This window comes from Neovison vison, chromosome 1 (genome assembly GCF_020171115.1).
Source record: "Neovison vison isolate M4711 chromosome 1, ASM_NN_V1, whole genome shotgun sequence".
In the NCBI taxonomy this organism is placed as follows: Eukaryota; Metazoa; Chordata; class Mammalia; order Carnivora; family Mustelidae; genus Neogale; species Neogale vison.
The window spans coordinates 140,342,468-140,353,368 of record NC_058091.1 but is presented as its reverse complement, the minus strand read 5'-3'; the positions used below and the strand labels follow the sequence as shown (position 1 = coordinate 140,353,368).

The following is a 10,901-nucleotide window of genomic DNA, read 5'->3' as shown; positions in this document are numbered from 1 at the left end:
TCAGCTCATGTTAATAGGATGGTGTGTATTATATATGTAAAAAAAAAAAAACAATGGTTACTTGATGGTGTGTGTGTGTGTGTGTGTGACAGAGAGAGTGTGTGTATGTGTGTGTGTGTTTGTGTGTGCGCTGTTGGTAACGGGGAAGTTTATAAACCCCTTCAACATTGATGAAATCTGGGATGCCTGGGTGGCTCAGTTGGTTAAGCTGCCTTCGGCTCAGGTCATGATCCCAGCGTCCTGGGATCGAGTCCCAGATCAGGCTCCTTGCTCGGCAGGGAGCCTGCTTCTCCCTCTGCCTCTGCCTGCCTCTCTGTCTGCCTGTGGTCGCTCTCTCTCCCTCTCTCTCTGACAAATAAATAAATAAATAATTAAAAAAAAAAATTGATGAAATCTACAAACACTCTCCCCAGAAATAGGTCATAAGCAGAACACCATGAAAACTTCCTTGGGCTTCAGAGTTGTTGACCTCCTCAGCACTTCTGCCCCATGTAGGAAGTGCCTTCTTCGATGCTCTCAGTCACTGGTCTTACTCTAATCCTTAAAAGGCAAGTAAATGGGAGTCTCCAGTCTTACAATGGGACTTGCCTCTCTGTGACCTGCCCCCATCCAGAGCATGGGGTTCCAGAACCCATGACCACCGACTCCGCCTCTGTAGCCAGTCGAATGAACCACGGACGGACAACTGACTTGAGTTGGGCCGATCTGATTCTCTTCGGGGATTGTCAGGATTGTGGCGGGAAAAGCAAGGTAGCCACTGAGAGAAGACAGAACTGAAGTGTGGCCCCAGGGACTGTGGAGCAGCCACAGTCCACGACACAGATCTGAGAACCAGAGCACGTTGATCTGCAGAAAGAGAAGTGGAGATGGGAGCTGGAGAAGGGCCCCTGGTGTTCCAGTTTCTGTTTTCCCCCCTTCCTAAAGCCCAGCTGCACTGGGGAGAACGCTCCACGTCCCTCTGATATAGAACTCTTTTCTCCTTGCACCCAAAGAATCTTAAATAAAATTGAGATATTCTTATGTAGTTGATTTTTTTTTTTAGAGATTTATTTATTTGAGAGAGAGAGCAGGGGGAGAGGCAGAGGGAGAGGGAGAGATGCAAACTCTCCACTGAGTGTGGATCCCTACGCCGGGGCTCCATCCCATCACCCCGGGATCATGATCCAAGCCTAAATCAAGAGTCTGGTGTTCAACCAGCTGGAGAGACCCAGGTACTCCTGTAGGGTTTTTTTGGTTGTTGTTTTGTTTTGTTTTGTTTGTTTTTAACATATTATGTGCCCTCATTGGGAGAATACTGACCTTTTAAAATGGTAGATACACTATATATAGTTCTAGAGCTACTGAATTTTTTTAACGTTTTCTAAAAATGACTTTTATTTAATTTTGGATTTTTTTAAAGGTTTTATTTATTCATTTGACAGGCAGAGATCACAAGTAGGCAGAGAGACAGGGATGGGGGTGGGGGAAGCAGGCTCCCCGCGGAGCAGAGAGCCCGATGTGGGGCTCGATTCCAGGACCCTGAGATCATGACCTGAGCCGAAGGCAGAGGCTTAACCCACCGAGCCACCCAGGCGCCCCTAATTTTGGATTTTAAAGAATAGCTTTGCTGAACCTCTGTACCCTGCCAACAGCCATTTACGAAACACCTGCCCTAAGTAGCAGGCACGCGTCCCCAAGCATGTATGTTCAGCGTTTTCACGGCAGGCGGTACAAAACAAGGAAAGTGTGTAACAGTCTGCTTGGATGGGTGTGGGAAGAAAAATACAAAGCTTTTTAAAGCTTTATCGCCTGCCTGTGGTGAGCTGGAGATTGGGTTGTCTAAAGGGTTAACGGTGGGGGACCCCAGAAGGTTGCCTGAAAGAGATGTGAGGGTGACTGTCCCCTATGGGGGATTTCTGGACAAAGAATGAAGGGACAAATAAAAACACGACCCACTGAAAACGTAGTCCAAATAAGTTTTTCCCATTTTCCACTGCAGGGCATACCTGTCGTTGTTTATTTGAATAAGGAAGAGCGATTCAGAAATGTTTATGCAGGGGCGCCTGGGTGGCTCAGTGGGTTAAGCCGCTGCCTTCGGCTCAGGTCATGATCTCAGGGTCCTGGGATCGAGTCCCGCATCGGGCTATCTGCTCAGCAGGGAGCCTGCTTCCCTCTCTCTCTCTCTCTGCCTGCCTCTCTGTCTACTTGTGATCTCTCTCTGTCAAATAAATAAAATCTTTAAAAAAAAAAAAGAAATATTTATGCAAATATATATATATATATGTGTATGGTACACTTTCTTTGAAGGTCTGTCTTCTAAAAAAATAGAAATGGTCAGAGCACCTGGGTGGCTCAGTCGTTAAGCATCCGCCTTCAGCTCAGGTCATGATCCCAGGGTCCTGGGATTGAGCCCCACATCGGACACTCTGCTCCGCTGGGAGCCTGCTTCCTCCTCTCCCACTGTCCTGCTCGTGTTCCCTCTCTCACTGGTCTCTCTCTGTCAAATAAATAAATAAAATCTTTTAAAAAATAAAAAATAAATAAAAATGGTCTTACATCCTGACAGCTCTGACTTTCCCTCCCTTCTTATCTGATGTGCTTTGTTTTTTATCATGTGTTACATTACAAATTCGCCAGAGTGGCGAAGTTGATGGGGACAGGACAGAATTCCATATACATACCTTAAAGCTCAAAGTCACTCTGCTGGGTTTCTACAAAGAGTCACATCCCAGTTTTGTTCATTGTGTGTCGCTTTTATGCATGAACTGAAAAGATACCTCTAAAAACCTGTGACCCCTAACCACTAGGTCTTAACAGACATTTGTTTCACTATTGTTTTTTTTCTTTTTTAAAAGATTTTATTTATTTATTTGACAGAGATCACAAGCAGGCAGAGAGAGAGGAGAAGGAAGCAGGCTCCCTGCTGAGCAGAGAGCCTGATGCTGGGCTTGATCCCAGGACCCTGGGATCATGACCTGAGCCGAAGGCAGAGGCTTTAACCCACTGAGCCACCCAGGCACCCCAATATTGGTTTTTAACACTAGGAGCTCGAAGGAAGATAATCAAGGGAAGTATTTAGCAATAAAATAGACCATGAAACATTAACACTTATTTATATTGGAATAATAATAAAATAATACTTTCTCACTGCAGACAAACTCAGGAAACACAGGAACGTCTAGAGAAGAAACACAAAAGTGGCCAAATCCTATCACTAGAGAGAATGACTGCTAATTCTGTGTTGCGTTTTCCTGTTTGTCTGCTCCCACCCGGGGATGTTGCAGACAGGTGTAGGTTTCTGCAAAGTTGTGATCAATTCCAACACAGTACTGTATCTTTTCTGTCTTCGCTGGTGTTTCATCTGCCCTTCCCTCATGTCACTAAGGATTTTTAAAAAAAACAAGATTTTTAAAAATAGCTTCATCATGTCCTACCATATGGCTGTGCCGCGATTATGTAATCTTTCCCCCCGAATAGATCTGTCCAGAAGATGTAAGTAGTCTCGCATGGGCTAGAGGAAGATGGATGGATGATTGAAGGCAGCCCTGTTCCAAGGAAGCGTAGGCTCTCCGGGCACAGACTGCACAGGGAACGTCATTCTACAGTGTCCTAAGCCTGCATGAGGGGGGTGTGTGGGGAATGGCCACTCCCACCAGGAGCGCGGGTGACACCACTCAGCGAGAGCAGATGGGAAGAGAAGAGAAGAAAATCGAGAACGGCATCCTGTGACACCTTTTTAAAATTGAGAAACATTAAAACGCCCGGGTTCCCGTTGCCCACCGTACGTCCCGGCTCGTTTTCCGGCAGGCACTTCCAGACATCTGAGCTTGGGTCACCCCATTCATTCCCACCTCCGCCAAATCTCTCGCCCCTGAGAAAGCACACACGGGGGCACGAGCGACAAAATCAGAGAGCTGGTCAGAGTGGGTGCTGGCAGACAAGATGGCCTGGGGGAGAGCCAAAGCCAGAGACATCCCCACAGCCCAGGGCAGGGTCCACGGAATCACAGGCTGGCCCGAAACGCAAACCGAACCAGGGCAAGAGGGATTCAGGTTGGCAAAGGGTACTCTCGCTCTTGGGGGCTGTAAGCCCGTGCAAAAGCTTCTGCTGTCTGGGCTCCTCCTTTGGAAGATTGTGCATCTCCTCCCTGATCGAGATGCTTCTTTCCTAGGGGCTTTCTCCCCTTCCTTTCTTTCCAGTCATTGTCAGGTACAGACTGGGATGTAATGGCGTCATTGGAATCTTCCAGGATTCCTTCGGAATGGCACGTGAGTGGCATATCTTGCCACACTTGCAAAGCCAGGAGTCCACGAGCCTGAGCACTAACTCCCTCCTACAACTCTCGTCAGCCTCACCTCTGCTGCAACCAGCCTGAGCTAGGTCCCCGTTTCCCCTCCCCTGCCAAGTGCTACTTTGCACACAGGTCAGCAGCCCCTGACTGCAAGTTCTGTTTTTCAGATGTTTTTGCCCCATACTCCTCAGCGCTTGTTCTAGGTAGAAGCAGGAAGGCACGGGTGGGCTCTTCCAGAACTTTCTAAGTGAGGCATATTGGAGGGAAGCGTGGGGGAATTCCACGGAGATCCAGCCATGAGGGAGGAAAGAGTCATCATAGGAAGCTCCAAATGTTGGAGTGAGACTCAGGGCGTTGCTTTTGTTAATCAGCATGTATGTATGTATGTATGAGGATTAGACTCAATAAGGTATTTGAAAAACCTATCAGCATTGACTCTAGAGATAAGCAAAATGTTTAGCACAGTTCCTGGATAAATGCTACTTTAAAATAAAAAAGAATTTATTTATTTGAGAGAGAGAGCATGAGAGAGAGAGAGAACAAACATGAGTAGGGAGAAGGGGCAGAGGGAGAGGGAGAAGCAGGCTCCCCACTGAGCAGGGAGCCGGATGCAGGACTTGATCCCAAGATCCTGGGATCATGGCCTGAGCCAAAGGCATATGCTTAACCCACTGAGCCACCCAGTCGCCCCTAAATGCTACTTTTTAAACAATACTAGAGGATCTTGAACGAGAAGGTACAACATCTGGGTTGAATACCTGTAAGTTGCACCATTTAAGCATTCATCCAATCATCCTTCCATAAAACGTTTGTTGGGCTTCTCCCGTGTCTTAGCTGTATGCTAAGTACAGGGGATAAGGTGTCTCGCAACACCAGATGTGGTTCTTGCTCTCCTGGGACTTTATGTTTCCCAGAGATAAGAACAAAAGAAAGACGGGATGAAGATAAAGAGGAATTTGGGAGTTGTACAAAAAGGAAAATTGGACTCTATGTTTTGGTAAAGCAGAAAGACGGGTTGGGAGGGAGGGACTACCTGGGTTAGGTGGATAGTTTCTATTTCTTTCCATGGAGAGGCAGCAAACTATGAAGAAATTGGCATCTAAGGGTGCCCAGCTAGAACGTGGAGATCCTCAACTGTGGGACTGAAACATCCACATTTTTCGTTTGGAAGCCCTTTGTAATTGAGAAAACCTGAACTCCCGGTCAAATGCCCAAACAGATGTCCACACTTAAGTTGAGCGTCAGGGTCTTGACAGTCCGTCATTGGGATGGATGATCTGCGCGCGTGCCACAGAGTTTTCCAGAACCCCTGTGCTGTCTAACCACCACGTGGTAGAGCGATTACTGCTGACATTCTTAAATAGGTTGGATTTAGGGACGCTTTTTTCTGGCTTGCCTCACTGAACGCCTCTGCCTCTTGGTGCAGGACTCCCAGTTACCCCGCAGGGGGCAGCAAAGGATAAGAAGAAGCGGTGGGAGCCCCAGGAGGCCCGAGACTTGCACAGAAGGGTCTGCTTGCAGCGCTGCCATCGCCAGCCATGAGCTGGAGTCTTCGGGTCCATCTCAAAACGTTGTCAGAGCAGAGGCAAGTTCCAAGAACGTCACGGCTCAATGAAATCAATCTGGGAAGCTTCTCGGGAAGGCAATCTATTTGGGGGTTAAATAAAATATGCATCAAATTAATTACACTAGTTTCTTTTACTTTTTTAAAAGGTGGTTCCTGGAAATTTTAATATTATATATGTGGCTATCATATTTCTTTTTTTTTCTTTTCTTTTTTTTTTTTTAATTTTTTTGGAGAGAGCGAGAACAAGTGGGGAAGGGAAGAAGGAGACAAAGATTTTTTTTTTTTAAAGATTTTATTTATTTATTAGAGAGAGAGAGAGAGCAAGCACAGGCAGACAGAATGGCAGGCAAAGGGAGAGGGAGAAGCAGGCTCCCTGCCAAGCAAGGAGCCCGATGTGGTACTTGATCCCAGGACGCTGGGATCATGACCTGAGCCGAAGGCAGCTGCTTAACCAACTGAGCCACCCAGGCGTCCCGAGACAAAGATTCTTAAGGAAGCTGCATGCCTAGCAGGAGCCTGACACGGGGCTCGATTTCAAAATGATTTCAAGACCCTGGGATCAATGACCTGAGCCAAAATCTAGTTTCGGACACTTAACCGACTGAGCCACCCAGGGGCCCCTCTGCTATTTCTATTACACAACACTAGCTCTAAACATTTTGTATTTTTGGTGTCCTGAATGTATTTCTTCCCTTCCTTTGGTTTGTTTTCGCTTTTTCAGTACACTGCACCCCCAACACGGGGCTGGAACTCAAGACTCTGAGATCAAGAGTTGCATGCTCTACTGACTGAGCTAGCCAGGCTCTCCCTGAATATATGTATATATATGTGTGTATATATATACACATATATATGTATATATATATATATTTATTTTTTATCTATCTTTAAAAGATTTTATTTATCAGAGGAAAAGAGTGAGCGAGAGAGTGCACAAGCAGGGGGAGCAGCAGACAAAGGGAGAAGCAGGATCCCTACTGAGCAGGGAGCCCAATTCCAGAACCCTGGGATCATGACCTGAGCCAAAGGCAGCCCTATAGGCGACTGAGCCCCCCCAAGTGCCCCTGAATGTTTTTCTTGACTCAAAGATTACTTCAGAAAGTAATTTCTATTTGATGTGATTTTAGTTACATTAAAGCTCCCTTCAGGGGCCTCAAATGGGATACAAATCTCGTTTTCTCAGAAGTCTAGCAAATAAGAGGATGAAGGTGATAATATAAAACATAATGATTTAAAATGAAGGGAAGTGATCTGGTATATGGTCTTATAAAACCAATGTCCATGTAAGGCATTGTGGGGAGGGGTGGGGAGGACCAGAAAAATGAGAAGCTGTAGCATCACAATGGATTCCTTAGAGAGCTCATGTTATCTCCTGTTTGCATACCTTCAAGCATATGGTACAGGGTCTCTGTTTTCAGCCTTGCCTGAAGCTGGAGGAACCAGCTTCTGGTGCTTACTGGAAGGAGCTGCAGTGAGTGGTTTTCAAACTTAGCCGCACATTAGAATCACCCTGGGGGAGCCTTAACGAATTCCAGCTGCCCAGGCCGTACGCTGCACCAGCGAAACCTCCAGAGAGGCCCAGGAATTCACCACGTGCCAAGTTTACCAAGTCTGAGAACCTCTGGGATAGAGACGAGGGTGGGCTCTGCAAGCCGCCGGGCTTCAAATCCCAGCCCAGTCCCTTCCTGGCCAGGTGACCCCCGGCCAGATACTTAACTCGGTGAACTCTACACTAGAAAAGGGGTGAGGGAAATAATAAGTCCTTTATAGGATTGTCCTGAGCTTTAAGTAAGCTAATCCATGTCAACCACTTAAAAGGAGGCAGGTACGGATTATGAAGTGCTGCAGCAATTATGATCGCCAGCGTTCTCACTTCACACTCCTCTGGCTGACTTTCCCAGCCATGGCTCCCCCATAGGACACTCATTCACCCAGACCGCGTCTTCCATGGTCCTTTATCATGGCTTTGTTCATTCGCGAATTCATTTTTTTAAAAATTTTTTATTTATTTGACAGAGATCACAAGGAGGCAGAGGCAGACGGGGGCTGGGGGAAGCAGGTTCCCCGCAGAGCAGAGAGCCCGATGTGGGGCTCGATCCTACGACCCTGAGATCATGACCTGAGCCGAAGGCAGAGGCTTTAACCCACTGAGCCACCCAGGCGCCCCTACACGAGTTCATTTTTACGAGTATTCATGAAGCAGCTACTTTACTGCAGGTGTGATGAAGGCAACAGGCACACCTGCCTCACCCCCTCGGTTTTCCCCCCCACGGGTCTGCGTTTCCCAGTTAGATCCTAAGGGTCATGAGCTGTGAGACCGCGCTTTGTGCCTGGCACGTCCTAGCACTCAGCACTCAGCACCCAGCACCCAGCACCCAGCGCCACGGGCTGGAAACGACGGCAGGGTACCACCACCGGAACACCGTGTTCTAGCTCCTGCTCTGCCACGTGCAGCCTGGGTAATCGGGAACAAGCCCCGCGAGCTCCTCCAACAGCTGCGCTTCCTCGCGCGTTCAGCGGAGACGACCCGCCCACACTGTCGCGATGTCGCGTGGATACAGCTCGCAGGCGTCCACGCCCGGGCCCTCCCGCGTCAGTACCGCGCGTGCCCACCAGGGGTCAGCAGGCCGCGCCGCCCCGCGGCTGCGCGCTGAAGCCGCGACGTCAGCACCGGCGCCGCGCCCCGCCCCGCCCCGCCCCGCCCCGTGACCGTGACCGAGCGCGGCGCGCGGACGCGGCGGCCCCGCGGACTGGCGGCTGCCCCGCGGACTGGCGGCGGCCGGAGGAAGGCCGGCGGCCGCGCGATGGGGGCCGAGGCGTCGGGGAGCGGGCCGGCGCTGCAGGAGCTCGTGCGCGAGGCCGAGATCAGCCTGCTCGAGTGCAAGGTGTGCTTTGAGAGGTTCGGCCACCGCCAGCAGCGGCGCCCGCGCAACCTGCCCTGCGGCCACGTGGTGTGCCTGGCCTGCGTGGCCGCCCTGGCGCACCCGCGGACGCTGGCCCTCGAGTGCCCCTTCTGCCGCCGGGCCTGCCGGGGCTGCGACACCAGCGACTGCCTGCCGGTGCTTCACCTCCTGGAGCTCCTGGGCTCGACGCTCCGCCCAGGCCCCGCCGCCCCCCGCGCCGCGCCCTGCGCCCCCGGGGCCCTCACCTGCCACCGCGCTTTCGGAGGCTGGGGGACCCTGGTCAACCCCACGGGCCTGGCGCTGTGTCCCAAGACGGGGCGGGTCGTGGTGGTGCACGACGGCAGGAGGCGGGTCAAGATCTTTGACTCCGGGGGCGGGTGTGCTCACCAGTTTGGAGAGAAGGGGGAGGCTGCCCAGGACGTTAGGTACCCGCTCGATGTTACCGTCACCAACGACTGCCATGTGGTTGTCACCGACGCCGGCGACCGTTCTATCAAAGTGTTTGATTTCTTTGGCCAGATCAAGCTCGTCATTGCAGGCCAGTTCTCCTTACCTTGGGGCGTGGAGACCACCCCGCAGAACGGCGTCGTGGTGACTGATGCGGAGGCAGGCTCGCTGCACCTGCTGGAAGTCGACTTCCCCGAAGGGGTCCTCCAGAGGACAGAGAGGTTGCAAGTTCATCTGTGCAGTCCCCGCGGGGTGGCCGTGTCTTGGCTCACCGGGGCCATTGCTGTCCTAGAGCACCCTCTGGGTCTGGGGAGCGCGGTCGGCAGCACCACGGTGAAGGTGTTCAGCCCGACTATGCAGCTGATCAGCCAGGTGGATAGCTTTGGGCTGAGCCTCTTTTTCCCCTCCAGAATAACTGCCTCGGCCGTTACCTTTGATCACCAGGGGAATGTGATTGTTGCTGATACTTCTGGTCAGGCTGTCCTATGCTTAGGAAAACCTGAGGAATTTCCAGTCCTGAAGCCCATCATCACCCACGGTCTTTCCCATCCGGTGGCACTGACCTTCACCAAGGAGAATGCTCTTCTCGTGCTGGACAGTGCAGCACATTCTATAAAAGTCTACAAGGCGGACTGGGGGTAAAGGGGTGCGGTGGGGGCTCTGGGGTCTGCAGGCACAAGCCCTGGAATGCCATTAATGAATTGTTTAACCTTGGATCGGTTAACCTCCTCTCTCCAACAGGGATCATTCTAGCTGCCTGGCAAGCTTACAAAGGTAGAGGTAATTATTAAAGAATAATAATAAAGAAATCAATCTACCGTTTATTGAGTATGTGCTTCCTGTGCTGGGAAATTTGCAAATACTCGCTTCGTGTATTCTTACAGCTGTACGCAGGGAGGTAATGTCTGTTATTAATCCCATTTTAGAGATGAGGAAAACAGAGACCCAGAGAGTTCAAATGACGTCCCCAAGGTCACATTTATTTACTGTGACAGTCACGATGGGAACTCAACTCGGACTCCCCAACCCCTTTGCTCTTAAATAACATAACAGATAGGGGGTGTGTGTGACTGTATATTGTACAGGTAGCTATTTCTTTTGGTTGGATGTGCAGAGAAAGGGGACTTTCTAGAGAGTTCGGGAGACAAACAGGTTGTTGATGGGCTTGAGTCTTTCAGCTTGCAGCTTCTTTGATGGTGCCTGAGATGGGGGAACTGTGGATTCTGAGTTACTTGACTAAGAAAGACAGGTGAGCTGCCTGTGGAAAAGGTAAATGTGTCTGTTCGGACCTGTGTCTCCTCTGCCACAGGCACTCAGGAAATACTAGTTGGTTGGTGCAGCAAGGCCTGTATGGGGATAAGTTCATAAACACTGCCGACCACGCCCCATTTGCACACCTGCTGGGAGAAGCATGGGAGGCGGTCCTGTCACACAGGTGCGTTCCTAGAGGGAGCCTAGAAGGAGAGTCTCCACTGCCGGCTCCAGACAGGATCTCTGTCTGCCTCTTCATAATTAGTGGTGACCTTAGCTCTCTTGTACACTTTTTCTCTGCACCTCTTAGCTTGGTCCCATTGTATACACGCCTTCTCAGTGACCAGTTCCCTTGATGCTAAGCCAGCGTTCAGAAATAAAGCTTTGCCCAAGAGAAGGCCTGCTCCTTAACGTTGCAGTCAGTAGAGCGAGTAGGGTGAAATTTCAGGTGATGTGGCAGGTT

General features: G+C 50.3%; 1 protein-coding gene across 1 annotated transcript; it reads left to right on the top strand.

The window, feature by feature from the left end:
• The first annotated feature begins 8,623 nt into the window (after positions 1 to 8,623).
• NHLRC1 (NHL repeat containing E3 ubiquitin protein ligase 1) lies at positions 8,624 to 10,009 on the top strand. The gene has a single exon (XM_044238636.1). The coding sequence runs from the start codon at positions 8,642 to 8,644 to the stop codon at positions 9,827 to 9,829; it is 1,188 nt and encodes a 395-aa protein (XP_044094571.1). The 5' UTR covers positions 8,624 to 8,641; the 3' UTR covers positions 9,830 to 10,009.
• Positions 10,010 to 10,901: the final 892 nt, after the last annotated feature.

Bases quoted from the DNA above. Each gene is read 5' to 3' on its own strand.
- NHLRC1 (XM_044238636.1), top strand. From the start codon at position 8,642: ATGGGGGCCGAGGCGTCGGGGAGCGGGCCGGCGCTGCAGGAGCTCGTG.